This window comes from Dipodomys ordii, unplaced genomic scaffold (genome assembly GCF_000151885.1).
Source record: "Dipodomys ordii isolate 6190 unplaced genomic scaffold, Dord_2.0 Scaffold2, whole genome shotgun sequence".
NCBI lineage: Eukaryota > Metazoa > Chordata > Mammalia > Rodentia > Heteromyidae > Dipodomys > Dipodomys ordii.
In genome coordinates this window covers 9,107,751-9,133,966 of record NW_012267218.1, presented here as the reverse complement: position 1 = coordinate 9,133,966, position 26,216 = coordinate 9,107,751, and the positions used below count along the sequence as shown (strand labels likewise).

The following is a 26,216-nucleotide window of genomic DNA, read 5'->3' as shown; positions in this document are numbered from 1 at the left end:
ACTTCAACAACAACAAACAACAACCTCTTCCTCCTCCTCCTCCTCCTTCTTCCTCTTCTTTTATCATTACTTTAAGTAATTGAATAAAGAAAGGAGTTGAGCCAGGTACCAGTGGCTCACACCTATAATCCTGGCTACTCAGGAGGCTGAGATCTGAGGATCATGGTTCAAAGCCAGCCTGGGCAGGAAAGTCCATGAGGGTCCAGTTAACCAGAAAACCGGAAGTGGGGCTGTGGCTCAAGTGGTAGAGTACTAGCCTTGAGTTGAAGAGTTCAGGGACAGCGCCTAGGCCCAGAGTTCAAGCCCCACAAATTAAAAAAAAAAAAAAGGAGTTGTCATTTAACAAAAGAGTTTATGAATACAACACAGATCTTCCTCCCTTTCGCTTGCTCTCCTCCCCAGCACCTAGATCTCGGATGTGATTGCTAGATGTTCAGCCACCACTGTGGACCAGAAGGCCATCCTAGCAGAGAAAGACGACCCAGAAGTGGCCAGGGTCCCTGCTGTTGTACCCCAGAACTAGGCGGCCTTCCTCTGGGTCTTTACATCAGAGAGAGGGTCATCCTAGCTCTGTGAAGCCAACTTGTAGCCGCTGTCCCAGCGGCCAGTATAAGGCAGAGCATGGGCCCTGCTTCCCTCTCTGTCCAGGTACTGGAGACGAGCTCTGGGAAGGTGGGACTGCAGCACACTGACCACACTCAGGCTGCTAGGCACTCAACAGATGCTGATGCAGAGGGGACAGTCCTCCACAGGAATGCTCTGCGAGGGGACAGTGGGCACCCGAGCGCGGATGCCTGTTACTTCTGGGAGACCCACTCCATGTCTCCATGTGCACGACAGTCAGGAGTTTGGGTCAGCTGTGTCACGTAGGAGTGGAGCCTCCTCACAGCAGCCTCCCCCGGCTTTGCTCCCCACAGCCTAGGTTCTCTGACAATGGGGAAGGCCACCTCAGCTGGGGGTCTGGCAGCTGGGGAAGGCTTCCCAAGCTCCCCATCCCTTTCTCTCAAACAAAAGCTGTGTCACTTGCATCACTATAATTATCCAAGGGAACTCTGAGGGTAATTACGGCTATTCACAGACAGACGCCTGAAAGGGCCATGTGCCTCCAAAGCAACAGGGAGCAGGTGGGCCATGGAGACCCAGGACCCACCTCCCTGGAGGGTCTCTGCACCTGCACAGTGAAGGGAGGGGGAGCAGGAAAGGGCTCAGGAAGTCCCAGCCTCAGGCTGCCCTTCTGAAAGAATACCAGCCAGCTTGGCATGCACAGTAAGGGAAACCCAGAGTGCAGCATTCACGGCCCCCCACCCAACAGTTCCTGCTGGCGCAGAGCCGAGCCTACCTTAGAGTTCAGACAAGGGGTTCGGGTTGGCACGAGGGGCCCAGGCCCACTCTGCGATCCCCTATCTCTTCCAGTGCAGAGCTCCTGGCAGATGGCAACTTGGACCCACTCGAATGGCCTCTGTGTCACACTGTGGATCCCACACAAGTGGCCACACAGATTCTCCCGCTGGATTTCCTCTACTGTCCCATCTGCAGCCCATGAGGACACACCTTCCATCCTTACCCACCAGGGACGGTCCTACTCCAGGAAAATTGGAGGAGGGAGGTAAGGGGCAGGGAGGCGCCCAGGAGGCAGTGCCCTCGTGGCTCACTGCTGCTGCTGCTGCAGCTGCGGTCACACTGCGCTGGAGCGCAGTCAGCTGATCTCTGTCTCTCCCACACCCTAGAACAGACAGGGCCCACAGCTCTACTTTTGAGTCTATGGAAACCAGAACCCCACCCCTGAACATCAGGAAGGCCCAGGCCTGGCTCTAATAACCAGCATGACAGGGAGGCTTCAGGGAGGGGACTCAAGTCAGATGAGTGAGCCTACTGCTAGCCTACCAGCCGTGCTGTGCAGAGGGGCCCCTGGCTTGGTGTCTACTGTACAAGGCCCATGAACCCATCAGGCACATGGCAGGGCACGCATGGATGCTTCTCATACACTCCTTGTCAGAACCATCTGCCCGTATTGGTAATTGTGCGTGCCTTGTAATGGTTATAAATATTCAAATGGACGTTAGCAGAATAAAGGTTCCCCATTCCTTCAAGCAGTCAGGGGACAGACCACCATTTGGTGGGGCCTGTTGGGTGGCCCAGGCCCCCAGGTGAAGGAAGCCAGACGTTCATGGGACTTGGTAAAGCTCCAGAGAGCAACCCCTGCACCTGAGGGAGGCACGGGGGCCCAGGTACTTCCCTCTGTGATGTGTCCCTGAGTCTCCTCCACTTCACTGGGGCCCGTCTGTGCTGATCTCTGCTTACACACTCCAACGTGGCTTCTCGTTGCCCTTAGAGCCAGGCAGGTGGGCAAGAGTTCCCAGCTACCAGCCTCCTAACCTACCACCTGGGATGCCATCTCCTATGCATACCACCAAACCGCCTCATCCCCAGGCTGCTGCCCTTGACCTCATTGCACATGCAAGCCCCGGCCTACCCTCTACTTCCAAGCCTTGTTTCTCCCTTGAGAAAGCTGGCATAGGCACTAAGACCTGATCCCCATGCCCAGGACCTGCTACAGCAGCAGGAGTGGCACCACACCATGGTTCCCGGGTAACCCACCGGGCAGTGGGGCATTGCGCCAAGTCTCTACAGACATTCTGCTAGGTATCCTAACTTAGGATCTATCCTAACCCAGGAGAGGCCATTTGTTTCCCACATCTTCTACCACATAGGCAGCCCAGACCAAGCAACCCAGAACCACATGGCCAGCTGCAGCCTAGTCTTTGTTCCCTCAAAGCCTATGCTTTTAGTTGTAAAAACAAAACAAAAACAGTGCCAGGCACTGGTGGTTCACGCCTGTAATCCTAGCTACTAAGAATGCTGAGACCTGAGGATTGCAGTTTGAAGCCAGCCCAGGCAGGAAAATCCATGAAACTTCTATCTCCAATTAGTCATCAAAAAGCTACAAGTGGCTCAAGTAGGAGAGTGCTTTAGTGAAACAGCTAAGGAGCTAAGGTACAGCACCTAAGCTCTGAGCACAAGCTCCAATACTAGTGTACACACACACCACCCTTCACTTAATAAAGATAGCCTGTCTTGGGCATTTTGTTACAGAAGCAAAAAGTCGATGAAGACAATCTCAGTGTCTCATATGTACCCCCAAGAAAGAATATGGAAAGAGAGAACATAAGACGCTTAACCCAAATGAATGCAGGCGCAGGCCTATGGTCCTACCCAATAATGATGTTCCCATGTTTCCATGTCCATGGCTGCCTCTGGCCCTGTCAGCCAAACTGTGCCCTTTGGTCCCACAAGCATAGGAAACGGCCACCATACAATCGGTACAGAGGGGCCTCTCCTGATCCTAGTATGAATTCTCATACAGCCACAACCTCAGGGCTCGGGACTTTTGCTTAACATTTAACAAGAAGGGGAGGAGGTCACTATAGGCACAGATCATCCCAGTCCCTTTTGTAGAAACACACACCTTGAAACGGTATCTGGACTTCTCTGGGGCTGCCCTGCTCCTTGGTGAGATCAAGTTGGGGAGAAAAGTCCTGAGGACAAACGGCCATAGCCAACAGAAGCTCTGCAGCTGGGAGGGAGGCCCCACCTGGACAGCATCACGTACCCCACAAGGCCAGGCAGCCGCGCAGCCTAGTTCCCTATGTTTGATTAAAGGCCCTAATTTCTGTTTGTCTCCTTCACCCAGTTACATAAGTCCATGGCCTGCCTGCCTGCTGCTGCAGGCAGCTCTGCACACACTCTGTTCCCTAACCACTGTTACTGGGAAACTTCTGCACCCTCTGGGGATTTAGCGCAGCCAAACAAAACCTTCTTGCAGGGATCAGAGCCACTCTCCCAAGGCTTTTATTTCTTAACTTGCTGGTCACAGACAAAGAAAGGACCTCCCCAGAATGGTTGCCCCAAATGAACTCAATTACTTCCTGTGACAAAGCACTTAGAAGGACACACCCCTACACTTGCCTTGTACAGTGCCCACCTGTGACCAGGTGTCAAGTCACGTATATCTGTGTACCTTTCATGTAGGCTTCAATCTTCCGGATGAGCTCATAGGACTTGGAGCGGTCAAGCAGGGTCCGGATGGCAGGGAGGGGGTCCAGGACGATGGTCTCGGGGTGGGCATCTATATACTCCTGCAAGAAAAGCCCACTCCTGATTAGAGAGAGGAAACTGGTGGACAAAACAAGGAAGATGACAAGATTTCGTTCCTCCAGTCCTTCATGCATCCATCCCTCTCTTACCCCTCCCCACATCACACAACTCTGGCTAGACCAATTAGGGTGCTGGGTCAGAAAAGCTTGTGTGACCCTGAGCCCATCCAATCAGAGGCAGGTTCAGGGCTCCTGCTGTGAATGCTTAGGACCTGGACATTCTCAGGCAGAAGAGGAAAGTGTGGAGACTAAACCAACAGCGGTAAGCGGTAGCCAGGGGGATTTTTTTTTTTGGTGCGTTTTTTATTGTAAAAATGTTGTACAGAGGGGTTACAGTTACATGAGCAAGGTCATAAGAACATTTCCTATTGAACATTGTTGCCTCCTGCCCATGGGGATTTAAGGAGAGCTTGCCTAAGGTCTGAGCTCAGGAAGCAGTACTCAGAATGGAGGAACACCACCCAGGTTCTGGTCAGGTCCTCTGACCCTGGCTAAAACCTTGCCAGAAACATGTCTGTTACAGCTGATGACTCTGATCCATGAAAGTGCCAGCCCAGCCAGGCACTGGTGGCTCACACCCAGAAGCCTAGCTACTCAGGAGGCTGAGATCTGAGGATCCAGGTTTGAAGCCAGCTAGGCAAGAAAGTCCATGAGACACTAATTTCCAATTGACCACCAGAAAACTGGAGTGGTGCTGTGGCTCAATGTGGTAATGCTCTAGCCTTGAGCAAATAGAGCAAGGACAGTGCCCAGGCCCAGATTTCAAGCCCTATGAATGAGAAGGGAAAAAAAAGTAGTAAAAGAAAAAAAAAGAATACAACCTCTCATGTGAGTACACATAATAGCACATGCTTACAAACACAATTTGGATGACTAAAGTATAGCATATACAGGAATGAAACTGCACCAACCAAACCTTTCTAACCATTAGCAGAGAGTTTAACAAAATGAGGATCAGGAGGGTGAAATGAGATTGTGGAAGAAGAGTGAGATTGCAGAAGAGTGGTGGAGGAAAGAAAAAGGGAACTGGGGACACATATAGCCAGAACACTCAGTGTACACATGTGACAGAGGAGGTGGGAAATGTGAAATGAGTCTGGGGGGAAGGAACAGATGGATGGGGGAGAGTAATGGAAGGGTTGGCTCTGAACACAAAGCTCTGCAACTTACGTGGACATGTTTGTACAATTGTTTGAAGTTCTGGGGAAAAAATAATTTTAAAAGGACCTATTTGTTTCCTAGAAATCATTTTAAAAGCAGCTGAGGCAAAGCCAGAGATTCAATTCACTGTCTCAAATCTGTCTCCCCATGAATTCCACACCAGAGCTCTGGTTGTGGCTCCTTCTGGTCCTTCCTCACTGGATGTTTAACGGCTCCCTCTCTCTCTAGGTGGCAGCAGGGTACCACCTGGAAGCCTCTACAATGCCCTGCCCCTGCTCACATCCTCAGCATCCCTACCCGTACGCCCAGTGGTCCGGTCCCCTCCTCTGTACAAGTCGTGCTGCAGGCCTGACTGTGGAACACTAGCTCTCCTACTTCCTCCTCTGAACAGACCTGGCCATCCACAGGTCAACCTGCCCCAATCAGCAAGCTGCTAGTACAGACTGGGCCAGGCAACCAATGGAGGAACATCTCTGCCTGCCAGACACAGGGTCACAGCCCAGAGGCTTCAGAAGAAGGCCTTAATCCAGAGTGCCCTCAGGTCACACAGACATGGGCAGCCTTACCCACATGCCTGTGCCCCTGGCCCTTGTGTGGGGGTCCCCCATGCAGGTAGTCCTCTTGGCACCATTCCTTTATCAGAGGGGACCCATGGAAAACCTAGTCTCTGCTTCCACAAGAGCTCATCATTCACAAATCCCTCCCCCTGCAGCTCCCACAGGCAGGTGATCCTCGGCCCCACCCTCCTAGTGCTAAATGGCCATCCACTGAGAGCTCCAACCTTGACCTGGTATAGTGGGGAGATATCACCTCCTGGGCCACTGGCCTTCTCAGGGTCTCTGAGGGGTTATTTCATGTAACCTCAAAGGTCCTTGTGAAGATAGCCTTAAGTAAGTTGGATCTGCAGAGGCCGTGAAGCAGTTCTGTGGAGGCCTTCAGAGTACATGGGGCTGTGTGTGTTGGGTAGGTGGGGGACAGACTGGGACAGTCACTTTCTGGAGTCACTGCAGGTGACACAAGGCTACCCGCACCCCTGCCCCCTCCCCTTCACAAAGGAGGCAATGTCAGAGATGCTCACTGGGCTGGGATGGATGTCCAGGAAAGGGGAGAAGCTGCTCAAAGCATGGACACATACCTTTCTACACTCCAAGGCGTGGGTGCCAGCTGCTGAGAAACAATGCTGGCACTGGTCCTGTGTTCATGCACCACAGCAGTGTCATTTAGAGAGAGGACTTCCAAACTCATGAGGAAAAGAAGCCACATGAAACCAAAGGAGGCAATCGGACAAGCTGGAGCCAACAAGGTTTAGACCAGGGATGAAAGTGCTCCCAACAGAAGGAACGTAACCAGCCACATGCTCTCCTGGGACAGGGCCAAAGGGTTTACCACCCTGCTATCCATAAGTGCATTTTCCACAGGTCTTTTAGAGTTACCAAACAAACAGCATCATAAATGAGAAGCATGTGTCCCCTCAGAGGGCTGGGCCAGTAGAGCATAAACCATATAGGTCCCAGCAGTGAATGGGAGCCTGGATTTACCAGGAGTGTACAAATCTGGCCCACTCAAAGTACAAGGTCTCCAAGCCAGTGAATGCTGCCAACAGGGCGGGGCCACCAGCACTCTGCAGGATGGGGAGAGACAAGATTCACCTGCTGCAGAGGCTGGGAAGGTGGCTCAGTGGTAGAGCGCTTGCCTTGCATGCCTGAGGCCCTGGGTTCGATTCCTCAGCACCACATAAGCAAAAAGAAAAAAGCCAGAAGTGGTGCTGTGGCTCAAGTGGTAGAGCACTAGCCTTGAGCTGAAGAGCTGAGGGACTGCGCCCAGGCCCAGAGTTCAGGTCCCACGACCGGACCCCCCACAAAAAAAGGTTCACCTGCTGCAAATCCAAGCCAACTGGAGGACCAAAGGGACATACATCAGTGGCACTGTTTGCTCTGAGTCCTACACACAGTGAATGAGATAAAAGAACTTTTCTCTTATCTAGCAGAAGAGGCCTGTAGAGCTCGAATCCTGCCTCTATCATGCCCTCCATGTCTGGGAACAAGAGGCTGGAGTTCCCTCTACAACTCTGCAGTGAAAGCTACAGTCTAAATACAGTGACCACAGGGGCTGCTGTGGAAGGAGGTCATGAAAACAGAAAAGGATTCTCTTGATTCTGCAACACAAGACTCAGGACCAAACTGGACCCAAGGTGTTAGCTCATGGAACCCCATCCCGCCCTGCTCTGCAGAGGGAGCCTGCCCTGCCTGCTCCATTGTGCCCTGCTCTGGAAGAAGAGTCCACCTTTGCAGCAAGAAAGGTTTGTCTGCTCCCCTGTGGTCTGTGGCCCCTGAATTCTCGGGGAGATAACCATCTGTGCGATTCCCCCCAAACCTTTTTAGAATGTGGCAAGTCCTCCTCCCCAGGAAGCCTTTCTTCAGTCCTGCAGGGCTGAGTTCTGCAGCCTGACAGCTCTGTGACCAGGATGTGACACTCCACATGGTGTAAACATGAAGTGAAGCCCCAGGAAAAGAGAACACACTAGTTTTGCAATCTTCACTTCCAGAGGTGGATATGTAAATGTCTGGAACTGGCAAAGGCTGAAGGGTCCTCAGGAAAGTGGCAGCTAGGTAGAGGTGACAACAGGACATGGCTAGGCAGAGACTTCAGCTCCATGTTTCTCCTGCCACCCCAAGGTTCAATTTTGTTCACCGTGGGCCACCTCCTACTGCCAGACCAGAGTTATCTGCACCCATTTCCGACTTGGTCAAGATGAACGACCACAGGCACCTCTTGGTAGAGTATGCACATGGCAGAACCAAGTGGCAGTTCAGAGAATCAGCTGGGAGGAAAAGAAATATGGCACCGTGAAGGGTGTGAGAGGCTCCTCATGGTAAAAGGGCCAGCACAATGCTGGGCACACAGATGAGCCAAGGTAGACATCTGTGAGGAAGGGGGCCCTCAGAGGGGCCAAGGACAGTCACGCCTCCAAAGGTATTATGTGGCTCTGCAGAAAGAGAAACCTGTACCAGGAGGCCAGGGCCAGGGAGGGTGAGGCTGTACAGTGCTGCCTGCTGGGAAGGATGGCTACTGGACCCTCTGCAGTGACTTCTGGAGCTGACATCACCCAAGGCCAAGGCCAAACAGGCAGAACCTTCCCAGCCCCTCCTAGAGCACACTGCCTTCCGAGCACCACACACCACATGTTCTGAGAAGCCTTTATGGGCTTAAGGGTTCAACAGGAATGAGGGAGGCTGCCGCAGAGCGGGAATTGATATTGGAGATATGCACAGATAAACCTTGTAGGTGGGCTCAAGAGAAGGTTGTGCTGACCTCCAACATACACCAGGGGCAAGGACACTAAACCTAGCCATATACAGGGGTGCCATTCATAGCAACTACCACTGAAGAGTACAGTGGGCAACCTGTGCAACAGTCCCTGGCAGGCAGCCCAGACTGCTGTTTTCCAATCATTGGCAGACTGTGTCTTTCAGCCCAGCCGTGCCTGGCCCAACCCAATCCCAACACAAGAACCCCGAGGCACTGGCAAGTTGAGACAAAGGCTGAGCTAAGAAACAGGCTGAAGTCCTGTACCTGTCTAAGTCTTTATGAATCCATCTAAGTGACTTGTAACTCAGCCCTGTCAGGGATAGGATACATGAAGAGAATAATTCTCCACATCTCTTACAACTCAGGGGCTCTGACTGCAAAGTGACCAACAGAACACAAGAGACTTTTGTGTTCCTACCGAGCCAGGCCTGAGCAGTGGGATAGGACCCCTGGGCTGCTGCCCCTGGAGCACACCACGTGTGACTGCACATCCTGTCACCTGTGGGCCAGCAAGACCTGTGCCAGACAGCAACGGCGGAGGCAGACAGGACAAGGGTAGACTCAGCCCCCTCTGGCCCAGGCTGTCCTTCGCTGTCCCCTCTAGTCAGCCTAGGTATGCTGAGGTTGCATCCTCACTGACTACTTCCTGTCTGCCTTTTCCAAACAGCTCCTCGAGAGAGCCAGGCTTCCCTTCAGCAGATGCCTTGGTCTTAACCAACTCTCATTTGTATTCTGGAGAGCTCCCTGTCTGAATACTCAGCCTGGGGCCTCCAGGAGCACAGGAGACCAGCCCCTAGGAAGAGTGCATACATGTGTGTGTGTGTGTGTGTGTGTGTGTGTACAACTGGGGGTACATATGGGGGTGTAACTGAGGGTGTATCTGTGAGCGTGCACAGAGGTGTAGATGTAAAGTGTATTATGTGTGGGAATGTGCATGTGTGACTGTATATATATATGCGTGTGTTTATGCATGAGTATGTGTATGAGTCTGTGACTTGTGCATGTTATGTGCATGTGAATGTATGAGTGTGTGCACATGTGCATACACGAGTATGAGCATGGTATCTCTTGTGCATATGTGCACCAGTGAGTCCAAGTGTGTGAATGAGATGTCACTGAACATGCCACACATGTATGTACATGTGAATGTAATTGTATGAGTACATTCTATGCATGCATTATGAATGATCATGTGGATGCATGTGTATGCATGTATGAACAAGTAGCTGTGTTCATATGTCCATGCACACATGAATGTGACTGCATGTGTTGTGTAGTAGGCACATGCAAACATGTTATTATACATGTCAGCGTGCATATATGTAAACACATTTGAGTGCTTGTGTGTGGATGTCTGTGTATGCATGTGGGTGTATGTGTGCAAGAATGCATATGAATCAGTATATGTGTCAGTGTGTGCATGTATGCCCGTACATGTGTGTGCATGTGTATGAGTGTGCATCTTTGTTAGTATATGTCATTGTGTACAAACATGTATACATGTGATAGCACGTACGTAAAAGTGTGTGGTGTGTGTTGGGGTGAGTGTACATGTATCTGTGTGTGCAGGCATGTATGTACATGTGAGCGCTTGTGAGTAGTATGTGTGAATGAGTGCATTGTCAGTATGTGCAGCCACACGAATGTATGTGTGTCTATACATGTGAGTATGGGCGTGTGTTGGTGTGTACATGCATGTGAGAGTGTGTGGGAGGGAGGCTTCTAGGCAGCAAATGTGCTACCTCACTTCACTTAGAGGGCTGGGGGAGGTCCTGAGAACACTGGCTCATGAACATAGGACTCATGAACATAGGCCAGGAGGAGAAAGGTATTCTAGGAAGAGGAGGCAGCCAAAACAGATCTGGGGTGAGGGAGCCCAGAACCCCAAGGATGCCAGGAGCTTGAGGTGGCCATAAGCCTCCAAGAAGAAGGGTAAGGCCAAAAAGGTAGGAGCTAGTCTGCTGGAGATGAACTAGCTAAGGAATCTGGACTTGATCCTAGAGCAACAGCGTGTTTGGCCAGAGAATGATAAGGATGGATTTGAGTTATAGAGTGATCAGTCCAGCAGTTTGCAAGACCACGGATGGAGCTAGGAAGAGAACATGCAAGACACAATGTTGGCCTTGGGTGCACAAGCTGGATCTCACTATTCAGGAAGGTTCGACAGGCTGCCTGGATCCTTTGCACAACACCAACATGATTTGTTCCAGATCTATGTGCTTCTTGGCCTGTTATTTAAAGCCAGGAGCTCATGCTGAACTGCTGGGACCCTGCTGTACAGGGAGTACAGAAGAGAAAGGCCCAGGGGTGAACATATAAGCCCTGATCAGAGGCAAGGCAGGCCACCGGTGGCTGGCCTTCCCAGGGCCTTGAGCATCTGGAAGCAAAAATCTAACAAGCAGGAAGAGATTGGTCTACTCTGGAACTTCTAACACACAGTAGCTTCAGGCAAAAGTAACACTGGTTACCAGTGGGGGAAAATGGACCAGTGTGGTCAAAAACATGGTCCTAAGCACCAGCTGTGAGAGGCACATAGTTTGATTCTACATGCATCCAGTTTTAAGCATGTCCATAACAGCACAAAGTACCTGTGACATAGGAACACCGCCTGCACTCAGTACACAGAAGCCCCTGAAAATGCTTGGGCCACTGGAACCAATGGCCACTCTAGAAGGAATAGGCTGCCTGGGCAGTGGAAGCTGGTGTTGCCTAACTTGGGGCTGGCAGAAAGCCACATCTATGACATGCTGGGATCCTGGAGGCTGTACAGCTTGGAAAAACCCACAGACCCAGGCCAGAGAGAGTGAGGAGTCACTGGAGCACAGGAAGAGCAGAGGCATTTCTGTGGAGTAAAAAGCAAGCCAGCAGCAATTCTACCCCCTTCTGGTGAGCAGAGGTGCTATGTAGTAAGTCAGGGGATCAAAGGCCCAGAGGGAGTCAGCACCAGGCCCCAGACTTGTACACAACCCACACTCCCAATGAGGTGCTGGACGCCCCTCTCTAGCATTGTCCTGCACCCAGGACACAGGCACCCTCATCCTGAAGACAGAAGGCACACACACTCATCCACACGGCATACCTCCCAGGTGGCTGCAGCCTCGGGGTCACACACTCCGTTCAGCCACCATGAGCAGGGAAAACTGTGGCTCTGGGAGAAAGTGCCATTCCAGACCTACTGGAAAAGCCTGTGAAAATAGCATTCCAGCCCCAGACGGAGGTGAATGCTCAGAGGAAAGGCTGTTACCTTGAGTCAGAAGATTACACCCCTCGCACGCAGTACCCATGAAGATGGTACCTCCCTTTTCATCTCAATTTCAGCACCAAACCTGGAAGTTTTCTCTTGTTTCAGCAGGAGGCAGACAAAACACCTGGCCTGGTGGGCTGGCCAGATGATGGGTGTCACTTGTCCCAGGTCCCACAGTCTTAGATCCTCCAGACAACAGGGGAGACAGAGGCCATGCAGAGGTGCAGTGGGGGGTACTAATAATATCTAAGGGGAAGGATCACTAGACACCCTGAGTGCACCAGACAGGCCCGGATGACACACAGTTGTAATGTCAATTGTGCTGAGGCTAAGAAAACCCTATGATGATGCCCACAAAGTTCTTAGCACAACCTTGGGAAATGCTTTATTTATTTTGTTTTTGGTGATCCTCCCTGCCTCAGCCTCCCAAGTGCTGGGATTACAGTCATATGCTGCCACACCCGGAAAAAATGTCCTCAATAAATATTTGTATTTCTAGAACTCTCCATGCCCCAAACCTTGACTGGTAAAAACCTTGACTGGTACACACCCCCATCAAAGGGCAAGGCCAGAGGCAAGAGTGTGGGCTCAGGAATTAGGCACTGGGGAACCTCTCTGGTCACCTGACCCACTTGACACCTCTATGGTGTCAGCTCTGCTCCTGGGCAGGTGACCTATGCTTCCCATCCACCAGGGGACATGCCAGCCACCAGGTAGTGGCACTGAAAGGCACCCTCCCACAGCAGAAAGCCACGCCTGGCCCCACTGCCTGGCCACTCTCACACAATGGGCTGATTGTGCAGCTGCCCTTCTCTACCATGCGGGGAATGGCCTGTGACCCAGAGCTGTGGTCATCCAGGCTGACCTCACCCAGGAGTGGACCTGCTCCTCTGGGGTGAGCATGTGGCAGCTTCTCATCCTTGGCATCTTCCAACCAACATTTCATCATCACATGGCACCAGTTGTGCCAAGGTCATCCCACTAACAACCCAGGTGACCCTGGCCCAATGACCTTCACACCAACATGGGTTGGTAGAGGGGGTTACTGTCCATCAGCCCTTGCCAAAGCCCCTCTGGGGGACATCTGAGAAGAAAATAAGCTACAATGCTGGCTTCATCTTCTAGGATCTCTGAGCCTCAGTTTCCTTGCCTGAAAAGGAAGGAAGTATTTCCATTATCCTGGAGATGAAGATGAGGAGGGCCTAGGCAGAGTGAGCCTCCTGGTACTGGCCTGGCCAAAGATGGTCTGGAGCTCTGCAACACCACCAGCCCACAGGCAAAATGCCAGAGCCCACTGAGACCTTACAGTGCTACTCCACTTCTTGTGGGTTTCGATGTCAGCCTCCTGATGGGTTCAAAGGCCTGGAATAGTGAAACCTTTGTTTCTCCTTCCTCTGCATCTCCAGCCCTGCACACAGCCTGCACTTTCAGATGCTCAGTGAGTGCTGAGGACATCGAGGGTTCATTGAACCCACTGGTTCAATCATGTCTGCGCCTGGAGCACTGGGACACAAGGGACCTGTGCCTGGGAAGTGACAGCCAGGCTCGGCAGGGACTCTGGAGTGGACTCTCGGTCTTTTGTGCCATCTAGTACATGGGCTGGCTGGTAAGGGTGGGAGGTGGGGACAGTGGCCAAGTCCCTCTGGTCCGTCACTCTGCCTCTTGGGCTAAGTAAGGCCACATTTCCATGGCCTTCGCATAGGCAAACCTCCCTCCTGGGAACGCGTTCACAGTCACTGCCTCCGTGACTCCAAGCTAGCTGGGGTCACAGAGAAGGCTGGGAGGGCACAGGGCGGGTGCCCCAGTGACGTCAGAGGCGGAGAGCTCCCAAGCGCACAAGTGCCTGGGGCAGGTGGTCCCAGATGCACTACCACAGCCAGGCACCCACAGTGAGGATGGCCAACACCTGTGCATGTGCACACGCACTCACTCGTGCTGGACCCAGGGCAGCAAGGGCCTCGCACATACTTATTTGTCTAATGCTCACAATAACCCTACAGGGCTTTTCAACTGTCTTGAGAAGACAATAGTGCTCTCTGATCCTTGATGGCAGGGAGATCCTATTGCCTGTCATCAATTGGGCCCGGGAAGGGGGTGGCCAGTGCAGTGTAGGAGCCTACATTACTGTGGGGAAGAACCAGAGCCAGTGTGAGCTTCATGTCTTTCCCATCCCTCTCCACAGTAGAGCACTGCCCTAGCATCTTGGGTCCCTAATGCCCAGCTGAGAGACAGCTGACCTGAGGCTCAGAGGTTTGGCCAGCAGTGAAGCCTGGGCCCATCTGGCCCCTCCCTCCATAGACAGCTGCCATCCTCCCCCCTGGGCATGGCTCCACCTGCCTCCAGTCCTGTGGCTGGGGTCACTGCAGAGTGACTACTGTTCGTTCCAGGTGACACATCCCAACTTCAGCAGCAGAGGGGTCACGGATGCCCAGGGAGGAGGTAAGGTTCCACCGGGCCTTCACCTTACAACACTAAGGAAGGTCTTGGCTGTGCAGAGCTCATCTCACACCGGCGATGCCCCCTTCTGAGTAGGGCCTCTTTCCACCTACTAACCCGCTCCTAGCAGCCAGCCTGACCCTGAACCCTTTTCAGGAAAAAGTCCAAGCTCCACAGCCCCCTTCTCCCGCCTCCCCCGCCCCCAGCCTACTGGATCCTCACCAAAAAACAACTGCCTGTGAACCTTCCTGGCCTTCTCCCCATTCTCAGCTGCCCACAAGGTACCCAGTACAAGGCTCACCCAGCATAAGACTATTGCCATCTCCTCCCCCAAAATGTCCACCGACAGACACACAGGCCTTTTCCCTAAGTGCCAGGCATGGAGGGCAGCAGTAGGAATGTGCAGTGCTAGGAGCAGATGTGGTCCCTGTCCCAGTACCAGGCACATAACAGCAACTGAAAAAGAATTATGGACTTTCAAGGAAGGAAAGGAGCAAGGTGAGGAGGCGGATGACCCAAGCTGGGTCTAAATGCCTCAGAAGAGGCTGAAGTGGAAAGGCACAGGGGTGGAAAAGGCCATGCCTGAGCAGCTGCTGTGGGAGGGGTAGGCTGAGGAGAGACAGTGACCAGGATACTCAGGGCTCATGAGCCGTGTTAACAATTCTGGTTTTTAGTGTGCCAGGCTGCGCTTCCCCTAACCCATCACCCCGGAGGCTGCAAGCAGGTCCCAGTGTGCTGCCGGCCTCCGCTCCTGGCTGGGAGCTCAAGGGACCGTGCTCAACAAACATCCTGACACTGCAAGTTCCGTGTGGAACTCTGTCCACACTTGGGGTCCAGGCACACTGGAGACAAATGACATTCTTGAGGCTGATTCAGATGGGTGGAGGCACAGCCTCCTTCCCTAAGCTCGTTCTGGAGAGAATATATATTATAAAAAAGGATCACAATCACCGAGGCCCTTCCATAGCGATTCTGGACTCAAAGAGGAAGCAGAAGAGGTAAGCCGCCCTCTCACCCTGCAGCCACACTCAGCAGGGGGTGCCAGGAGCCACAGGGAGGAGAAGACTTTGGCTATTCCCAGAGAGAGAGGCCAGGAGCTGGGGTCCCTGTGCACAGGTGACTGCCCAGCCCACACATAAGCAGGGCCCCAGGGACCTTTACCCAGGTCCATACACTGATAACTAAATCTCAGGCAGAGCCACAGTGGCACCAGGCTCCACATGACCCTTGGAGCAGAAAAACAACTGAATCATCCCAATGATCCTCGAAGCCCAGCCATTGTGAAGCTAGTCCAAAAAAGGGGGGGGGGGCAGGGGGCGGGGCTGGGATTGGTTTCTATGACAATAAGCTTGAATGACCGGCAATGTACACCAGGTCCACACCCTCCAATCTGACCACCTGGAGGCTGGGAGAGCTTGGCTTCAGTTCAGACTCCCTTCCCACCCCTGGGGGCCAGAGGTTTATGGAAGTATCCCACAGAGAAGGGGGGAGAATGTTCTGGAGCTGTTAGAACATTCCTTATCTTTCTCCAAACATACAGTCCCAAATTCCTCTCCAGAAATGTGAGCGCTGCTTCAGATCAGGCCCATTAGGTGAGCCCTTCTAAGGCAGCCCACTGCCCTGCCTCACGGGTCTCGGGGCGCAGCAAAATGTGGATGGGACTGACCTGTAAGGAAAGCCCTGAGTGCTGCCTTCCTGACTCTCAAATGAATGTGCCGGTGAGCCCTGTCCTTCTCAGTTCCCAAACCAGGCCAATGCCCCTTGGGTAAAAATTAAAACAAGAGGGCTGGGAATGTGGTTTAGTGGTAGAGTGCTTGCCTTGCATGCATGAAGACCTGGGTTCGATTCCTCAGGATCACATAAACAGAAAAAGCCAAAAGTGGCGCTGTGGCTCAAGTGGTAGAGTGCTAGCCTTGAGCCAAAGAAGCTCAGGGATAGTGCCAGGCCTTGAGCTCAAATCCCAGGACTGGCAAACAAACAAACAAGAATATGAAAGCAAAGAGCACATGAGGGTCAAGCTGCAGGCCCCACCAAGTGGCAGAGCGCTTCTTCCATAGGTCCCCCAGGCTGACCCTGCCCTCTGGGCTCCTTCCAGGGCCTCTGAAAAGCACAGCCTGGTACTCAGTCCCCCAAATATTTGTTCCCTTCACAAAGGAAGAAACTTCCTGGGCTTATCAGATATCCGGCTTCCTTCAGAAACAGACTATAATGAAAATTTACCCTAGAAGTACCCCTGGAAGGCTATTTTGGGGGCAGTGCCCTTGACTGGTGGCCAGCTGGGTGTGTGTACCCTGGATGGGATCCAGCCAAGACCCTTCTTGTGGCTGGCAGTGGGAAGCTACACATACATCCCAAGGCCCCCATTTGAGAGAGTGATATGCTTTCCTGCACTTGGAACAGCTCTCCTTGCTGTTCCGCAGCCACCTGCCCTAGGCAGAGAGCTCCGTGCTGTGGACGACAGTGATGTGTAACTGGGGGCCAGGGTCAGCTGGGAGCCATGCCTTTACAGAAAGCTGGCCCTAACAGCCTCATGAAGCATCAGGGCAGCAAGCACTCAGCACATCCCACAGTCCATGTACCCAGCAGTCAGCCACCCCAGGAACAAGGTGCTCCCTGTACCTATCTTAATGTTGAGGACACTGCACCCAGGGGGGTCAAGGTTGAGCCTGAATAGGCTTCCCAGGCACTATGACTCAAATGTCTTCCCTCTTGTCCACCTCTGGAGAAGCAGCAGAGCAAGAGGGGAAAGCAAGGCCCAGCTAGCCTAGCAGGTTCATCTGACCACTCTGTAACTGTGAGGGGCCTGAGCAAGCTACCCATCCTCCCTGCCTCTGTTTCCTCACCTGGGTGGGAAACGAGCAAGTGAGTTCATATGTATAACACGTGTAAGTACATGATGTTAGAGCCTGCCTTGCAGATGCTTCCTGTTACAGCAGTACCAACTCTCATTGCACGGTGCCCTGCCTTCCCAATGCTTCTAGATCATCTAGGATCCAGACCAAATGGTCTACACAGCTGGCCAGACTCAGCTGTACTTCCCAGGGAACTTCCCATACAGCACCACAGGCACATTAACTGGACTTCCAGAGGACACAAGGAATTGGGAGTGAGCCAGGTGAGAGGAAGGTCACCAGCAAGGGGCTGCAGGGCAGGATAATGATAGAGGCTGGCCTGAGAGGTGACAGAAGTGCTTTGGGAAGAGGCAGTGGGTCCCTGATGCCAGGCAGACACGCCACATGCTTCCAGGCCTCTGTTGAGGTTAGAAAACAGAGCTGGCGACTCATGCCTGAGGGGTGCGGAGATTCCGTAGGCACAGGGTGGGCATTTCTTGGCCTGGCCCTGTCACAGAGCAGGGCTCAAGAAGCATGCAGTCTGCAGGGCAAACACGGTTCCTGTCTTGTCTGCACCCCACCAGAGCACCTACCACATGGAACAAACTCAGCAGGACTTTGGGGCCTGCAGTGAGCGCACCTGCTGAGGGCGTGCCTCATTTCACTGCCTACTTGCTCCTCTAAACAAGCTGGGGTTCCTGGGACTGGTATCATTTTACCACAAGACTGGAGGCTATGAGCACACCTTTTCACTGGCCACGGCCCTCAAAGAGGAGAGAACTGGCAAGTGGGAGGGGCTTCAAGCCCCAGGCAGAGCAGAGGCCCCAGAGGGTGTGACATGGGGACAGACCCCAACTGTACTGGGGACCACCCTCCATGGGGAAACACAGGAAACATAACTGTGACAGGGAGTTACCAGGAAGCGGGTACAGACACAGGGAAGTGAGGAGGTTAAGACCCCTGACCTGAACATGTAGGAGAAAATACTGTCGGCAGTGTGGCTACAGGGTGACAAGAGCCTCTTTGTCCTGAGATAGACATGCAAGCACAGTGATCTACCAGGGAGGCTGGGAACAGCCACTACTGGGGCTGTGTTTGCTAAGAGATGACTGTTTCATGATCCCCAAACTGCTTTCCAGAGAGAAAACATATCTGTCCACAAGGGGGCAGGTCAGTGGTGTCAGGCAGCTGTAGAGTGGTGGGTGATCACCAAGGGACAGGTTGCTGCTTATAGTAAGCTGGTGCGGGGGCGGGGGGAGGGGGGGGCGGAACGGGACAATGACAAGAGATAGTCCATTTCAAGCTCTACCCAACAAGGTGCACCCTGGGTTAGAGGGGAGAGTGGAGGGCTCTTCATCACCACTATAGGTTTTAGTTCAAAGGCCCTGGAGACAGGGATCTCTGAGGACATGGAAGTCACATCTTGATCAAGCAGGGGTAGGGGGAGCCTCCATGTCTACTCAGTCCCCATGTTACACCCACACAGGCCTAGATTGCCAGGAAGCACCTGCTTGTGGACTCAGGGCCTGCCAGCACAGAGCCATGCCCGTGAGTGACACTACAAGACAGCTGCTACATCTCTAGGCTGCCCACAGGTCTGGGCTCTCCTCCCCACCCTCCCACAGACCCCCACTCACCTGGAACCTGTGCACCAGCTCCAGGGACTGGCTGTCATTCTGGTCGGCCTCCAGGATGACATCGGTCAGCTTGTGGATGATCACATCCAGGGGGCCCTGCTCCTCGATTGGTTGGCTGAGGTTCAGCTGTAAGGTAGGAACACACAAGAGTGGCAACTTTAGCCCCAAGTCCACTGCCCCTCCTACTTACTGCCTATGGGCACACTGCCAGAGGGGGTTATAGACTGGACTACAGATGAGACGAGCTCTCTGAGCACCCCCAAATCAGCACTGCTGCTAATACCTTGAGGGCAGACCCTGCATAGGTAGTTCTCGGTCCCAAGTCCTATGCCACACAGGGTCAGAAATCATGCAAGCAAGTGATGCTGCTGTGTGCCGGCTGTTTGGACACACATCTCATCTACCCAACAACCTTGGGAAACTAGGGCTCAGAGAGAGGTTAAAAAAATGATTAACATCACACAGCCGGATCAGAACTTAGATCTACACCGATACTCTTTCCATGAGAGTATAAGAAGTCTTGGTAGAGTGGTGTTTTGGCCAGGAGTAACTGCCTTGAGGAGCTGCCACTAGCGCTCCACACTAAAGCTGGAGCTTGTCATGCCCGCGGAGGAGCACAGGGCTATCTCTGGTCAGATGAGCTCGGCCTGCCCTGCTCCACCGGGGAATGTGTTTATTTTTTTCAGGAACACAGGGTTGGGAAGATCAGGCCCCAGGAGAGCCAGTGCCCTCCGGCTGACAGTCGACATCACCTGACTCCACGCCAGGAGCACCTGCCAGATGTCTGCCACCGGCCCTTGGCCGCCACCACCTGCAAAGCCAGTCCCTTGACAGCAGTGGCGCCAGCCCAGCACCTGGTTGACCCACACAGCCTCCAGCAGAGGCCAGAGAAGGCCACAAGCCCTGCCCCTGCCTCAACCCAGTGCAGCTCCTCCAGAACTTAAGGCTGTTGCCACATCTTTAGTGAAGACACTGAGCATCAGTAACAAACGATGGTTCCAAGTCAGCACCATGCTCACAGCTCCAATGCATTTGTTTCCTTTTATTTCCAACCACTATGGGAAATTATTTTGCAAACGAGGACACTGGAGGGTAGAAATGTCCAAAACCTTCCCAGGATCTTGGTGGGCCTAGGATACATATTGGACCTAAGTGGTACCTAGCATTCAGTCTGCCCTTCCACTCTGCCATCTCTTCTCTGTACATGCCCACTGGACCCTGGGCTGCTGTCCTTGAGCCACTGCCACCTGACCAGTCAGAATAATGAGGGACACCAGCAGAAGAGGAGAGCGAGGAGCAGGAGATCAGGGGCCTCATTTCCCCACCCACCCCCACCCCGGTCCTATTTCTGGCAGCATTCACATCCCCTGTCTGAGCAACCACTATCTCTGCAGTTCTACTTACATCTTCGGCCCCCTTATCCCTCTAGGCCTAGGGGTAGTGACAGCTTGCCACACCTGTTCACACTGAGCTGCTTGATCCCTCAAGCCTGCCCCCACCTGTCAGATACAGTCCTTTATTTAACTCCTTTTCAGACAAATCTTTGGAATGTGCCAGCTCTTTCCTTGACTCCTCTTTTTAACTGTCTGCCAGGAGAGATGTTAAGGGGTCACTTCAAATTTGAAAAAAAATTCCAGAGACCACACAATAAGAAAATATTAAGGAATACACTTCTCTTCCCCATGGTGACAAGCTTGTATACAATTCCAAACAAAACAAAATAAAGCAAGACCCAGACATCCAAGGTATCAACTCTATCTCCGGGGGCTGCTGGACAAGAATGAGAAGGGTCACATCCCAAGTGTCTGTGGAGACTTGAGTACATGTTCATCCTCACAGAAAGTCCAAGAGCCAAGAGTACACCTCCCACCACCAGAACATAGAAACCCTAGCAAGGAAAAGAGCCAGCCAAGCCACCCACCTGGCTCATGATGCCTCTGGGTCAGTTTCCCTCTTATAAAGAGATGAAACCACAAACCTTCCTGACTCTATTTACACATTTCATGCCACATTTCCATCCAATCCTTCCTTTCCCAAGGCATTTATTTATTTAGTGCTGGTATTGGGCTTGAACTCAGGGCCTGGGTACTGTCCCTCAGCTTTTTCACTGAAGGCTGGAACTTTAATCCACAGCTCCACTTCCGTTTTTTTGGTGGTTAATTGGAGGTAAGAGTCTCATGGACTTTCCTGCCCAGGCTGGTTTTGAACCTCAATCTTCAGATTGAGTAGCTAGAATTATAGGTGTGAGCTACTGGCGCCTGGTTCTTGGGGGGGGGGAGCATAATTTGAAGAGTAGAGAAGCCAGCAGAAAAAGAGAACAGGAGACTCTTGCGGGGCCACAGACAGTCCATTTCTTCTGTGCTCCATTTGACAGATGCCACAAACAAGAGACCATTTTTTTTTCAGCCCAAGACAGCTGCACAAGAGAACTAAGTCTGAGAGTGACTGGCACACTCCCCAGGGCCAGGCGGAACTACCGTGTCCAGCCCCACGTCACCAAAGAATCCTCCAAGTCTCCCTGGAGTATGACGGGGCAGACACCAGCCTGCAGGGACCAGCGGTCTCCTGAGGACTGGGGAAAGAAGTGGGCAGAGGGGATGCCCTGGCATCAGCCTGAACACTGTAGACCTGACAACCACGGACTGTTTGGAAAATAAGCTCCCTGTGTCCCTGGCCGCTTCACTGAAGGTAAACAGTTGAGTTCTGGAAGGCAGCCATCTTCCTTTGTGTATTTTCCAAGCATTTTTATGCCAGTAAAGCCCTTTCACAAGAGCAACATGGGACACACAGTGGGCCCAGTGGTTCTCCTGCTACAGCATCTTTTCAGGGTACAAGTGCAGCTGCTGGTGGCCAGCAAGGTTCTATGGGCACCATAGTTCCTCAAACAGCCAGACATGCCATAGTTACCCTGAAGGGGTCACTGCAAAGGACCCTTAGTCTCTCCCTGGCTGCTGCAGGCTGGCACCAGAGACAGAGACATTGAAGAGGAGGTGGTCTCTTAGGAGAAGGGACAACTCAGAGAAGGGATGATCTAGGAGAGGACTCCACAGGCTTGGCCTCCCAGATGGGATGAGATAGAGGCCCAAGTACAAGCTTGTTATTCTATTTTTCTGACCAGGGACTTGTCCTCTTCTGCAACAGGGTTTGATTCGTTCCTATTAGCAAGTGGCATGTGGTTCTCCATGAAAGGGTGGCCTGCTAAGGTCAGGGAAGAAGTGCCCAGAAGCAGCACTGGGCACTGCTCTGTGTAGAGCTCAGGACTCAGAATTCAGAGGAACAAGGGGCCTCTGTCTCCCTCAGAGACAAAAGCAACAAGGTGGGGGAGGGGAGGAAAAGAGGGCCAGGAGAAGATAGGACAGAGGCCTGAAAACTCCAGAGGCCCCAGAGTCACCTTTGATTTCCAAAATGATTAACCCAATCATGCCCCAACTGGTAGCCAATCTAAGCTAGGCCCTGATAATGCCCACCAACTCAGCCCTGTACTACAGAGTAGGGTGGACATGGCAGACAGTTCCAAAAAATGACTGAGCTCCACAGCCTTTGGGGTAGGGAAGGTCATTTAACTACTATGCACCAAGCTAGGTGCTAGTAGCTATCATCTGAATTATTATCTGAGATAGGGAGATTGGGGTTCAAAACCAGACCAGTCCGGAAAGTCCAAGAGACTCAATCTCCAATTATCCACCAAAAGCCAGCAGTGGATTTGTGACTCAATTGGTAGAGTACCCACCTTGAGCACACCAACAAAGGGATAGCACCCAGGCTGAGTTCAAGCCCTAGTACTGGCACAAAAACAAATCAAAAGCAAAACCCTGGTTCCCTTAGTTTCCCCATCCATTAAAAGAGGATTGCTATAAAGTTGTTCCTATACCTCACAGGGTTATTTTAAGTCCTAGAGCACCCTGCCACAAACAGGATGACGTTATGACTTCTGTATCTCACTTATGTACCCAGAACCCTTGGGAAATCATTCAGGATTGCCATGCTATAGGCTGCGGTGATTGTATCCGGGCCCCAGGTTGAGGGCTGGCATTGGCTCCAGGCTTTGGAGTAGTATATTTCATGCACAGCTTCATGGCACTACTGGATCATAGAGGCACAGGGATACTGAGCAAAACCTAAGGCTCCCTGCACAGCCCCTACAGGTTGTAGCTGATGTTGAGGCTCACAGGCAGGCAGAGTTGGAGTGAGTCAGGTGCAGGCAAGGCCTGCGTGGCCACCACCCTCTCTGGAACTTGACTTCCAGAGTCCTACACTACCACAAGCTTCTTGCACACATACTCTATACCACCCTATTCCGAGCACTTTGCATGGAGAGACTCACACAATGCTCATGATGATCAAAGTGATAGAGCGGTTTAGTGGCTTGCAGAGGCCTTACAGCCTCACACCCACATTAACAACATTTTGCCCCTGAGTACCACATCCTCAATCAATGTCCTCTGTTCTACAAGTACAGCACCACCTTGATCAATGCTCTCTGTTGAATCTCTCTCCTTGCTATACTTTTTTTTTTGGGGGTCCGGTCGTGGGGCCTGAACTCTGGCCTGGGCACTGTCCCTCAGTTCTTCAGCTCAAGGCTAGCGCTCTACCACTTGAGCCACAGTGCCACTTCTGGCTTTTTTCTTTTTGCTTATGTGGTGCTGAGGAATCGAACCCAGGGCCTCAAGCATGCAAGGCAAGCGCTCTACCACTGAGCCACCTTCCCAGTCCTCCTTGCTATACTTTTGATCAGTGGGATTCCTTGGTGTCATTCCTATCTCATTGTATTTCATGTCATGAGAGCTCAACAGAGGCCCAAACTCGAATTCTGCAGAACTAGGCCACCTGTACTGACTCACATTAGATCTTCAAAGTCTACACTGCCACACCCAGACTTGCTGCTAAAGATGACAGGTAACCTTGGCAGAGTGCTTACTTTGGGTTATGTGGTGTGCTAACTTAAAGCCCAGACAGTATGGGATGCAGGAGAGGTCACTACACTACAAAGAGGTTGAAACCCAAGTCTCTCTTTTGCCAAAGCTAGAAAACTGACCCCTACACCAAAAGGCACCCAGAAGCCTGGGGATTTTTTTCACCCTTTCCCTCAATGCACCCTTTGGGGTGGTGATTTTTAGCTGTAACTGCATGGTAGCCACTACATAAAAGTTCAGCCTAAGCCAAGCATGAAACAAATGGCCTGCATCAATGATTAGCAGGCTCATGCATGGGATGGTATGCTCTTTCCAACCATGTGAGGTTCCAGCAGAAGGGCCAATACCTTGGACACGGAAGCCTTCAGTCAAGCAACTCACTCAAAAGGAGCACCACTTGTCCCTCAGTGAGGTCAGCCAGCCACCAAGACCAACAGGCTGCACTAACAGGTGATTCTGGGTCACCCCAGCGACCTCTGCCACAGACTCAAGAGGCCCAAGTGCTCCTTTACCACGTTCCTCAGTTTCCTACTTACCATAGGAGAATGGGAAGACAGCAACATGGTAAAGACAGAGAGCAGACCCTCTTGCACCCTTACAGGCAGAGGCTGAGACCACTCAGCACAATGATGACAGTCTCTTTAGTTCTGGTATCAGGAAAAGTGCAAGCCAGTTTCATTCAGAAAGCTGCAAAGCTACCCAGTGAGCACAGATCCTTAAGAAAGGGGCTCATTCCACATTCTGCCCAGGGCTGCCTCCAGCAGTGAAGAGCCAGGTTCAAGAACAGACTGAAGGAATCAATATACCCACGGCCCCTGGCCCAGAATCTGTCGGTGTAAGGAGAGGATGCACATGTACAAGAGTGAAGGCCGCACAGTGAGGGGCACACCCAAGGAGTCAGGGAGATGGCCGTGAAGGGATCTGGGCTGATCAAGGGTTCGTGTTTGTACTAAACTGTGAGAAACAGCATGTGCTGTGGAACATTCTGGGGAGGACTCATGACACGTGAACACAGGACCACCATGGGGACGTGGCACTTTTCTGGACATTTGGTAACACTGCACTTCCTGGTTCCCCAGAAACCAGAGACCTATGGAGAAAGTGGCCCATGTCCCTTCCCAGGCAGAGCACTTCTTTCAAGTGGGGCGGCCTATGGGGCTTTCTTCCCCGGCCGCAGGGGGAGGGGGGGCAGTGACCTTCAAGGGGACAAATGCTCACTGTGATGGCCAGGGTGAAGTCTCGCTGGCCCCTGTGAGTTAGCATAAAAGTGACAGGATTGGGTCACCGAGCCGTGTGTGCACATGTGTGCGGGGTGTGTGTGTGTGTGTGTGCACAGTGTATGTGTGTGTGCACGTGCGTGCATGCACAGTGTGTGTGTGTGTGTGCACGGTGTGTGTGTGCACGTGCGTGCATGCACAGTGTGTGTGTGTGTGTGCACGGTGTGTGTGTGCACGTGCGTGCATGCACAGTATGTGTGTGTGCGTGCACGGTGTGTGTGTGTGCATGTGCGTGCATGCACAGTGTGTGTGTGTGCATGTGCGTACATGCACAGTGTGTGTGCATGCGTGTGTGTGCGTAGAACCTGAGCCATGTCTTCTATCCTGACACCCACACCAGTGTTTCTGCTCCTTTAGGTGAAACAAAGTATGAATGCGACAGGAAATAGGGAATCAAAGCAAATTATAGTTAATGGGCCCCCAGGAATGGGGTGAGAGAGTTGAAAGACTTTTAAAAATAACTTACCACTTACTATTTGGATAAACCAGGGATTTATGCTCTGAGAGGAAGATTACTGCCCCCATCTGTTTCTTTCTCTTTCTTTCTTTCTTTCTTTTTTCCCCTGGTGGGTCCTTGAGCTTACACTAAGAGCCTGGGTGCTGTCCCTGTGTGTTTTTGTTCAAGCCTAGCACACTACCACTTGATCCACACATCCACTTCTGGATTTTTGGTGGTTAATTGGAGACAAGAGTCTCACGAGACTTTCCTGCTCAGGCTGGCTTAGAACCAAGATACCAGATCTCAGCCTCCTCAACTAGAATTACAGGTATGCGCCACTGGCGCCTGGCTCCAATCCCTTCCTTAAGACAGAAACTTTGAACAAACCACATGGTGAATCTGGCTGCTCTCCAGCACCAGCTCTCTCTAGCTGCCTGCTGAGTCCCCAGACCCTGGTGCTTTGGGCCCTCAGGCCCAGCTAGAAATGAAACAGTGGGAGCAGAGCCCTCCCTCTATCACCAGGCACATCTCCTCCTGTCCTGAGGGGAAGCACAAGTCACAAACCGGAGAAAAAAACAACAACAACAAAAAGGGGGGGGGAGAGGGGCTAGGAATCTGGACCCACTGGGAGGAGGAGTCAAAGGCCACAATATAAAGTCTGGCTGTACTTTGTGTTGGGGGAGGTGAGGAATCTCCGGTCACTAGGCCAGAAGAGGAAACTCACAGAGCCCTCGTGTCCTCAGTGCCCTTCTTCATGGTACCAATTCCTTTCCTGAGGAACCCTAAGAACTGAGAGGGCCCCTTCCCAGGCAGGA

At 52.3% G+C, this 26,216-nt stretch overlaps 1 protein-coding gene across 1 annotated transcript in view; it reads right to left on the bottom strand.

Moving 5' to 3' along the window:
• The window catches only part of Itpk1 (inositol-tetrakisphosphate 1-kinase), a 132,635-nt gene that overhangs the window by 31,523 nt on the left and 74,896 nt on the right, over nucleotides 1-26,216 (bottom strand). The window contains exons 3-4 of the mRNA XM_013017640.1: nucleotides 18,773-18,898; nucleotides 4,019-4,136 (exon numbers count right to left, since the gene is read on the bottom strand). Of these exons, the coding sequence (XP_012873094.1) occupies nucleotides 4,019-4,136; nucleotides 18,773-18,898 (244 nt within the window). The remainder of the gene's footprint in view (nucleotides 1-4,018; nucleotides 4,137-18,772; nucleotides 18,899-26,216) is intronic.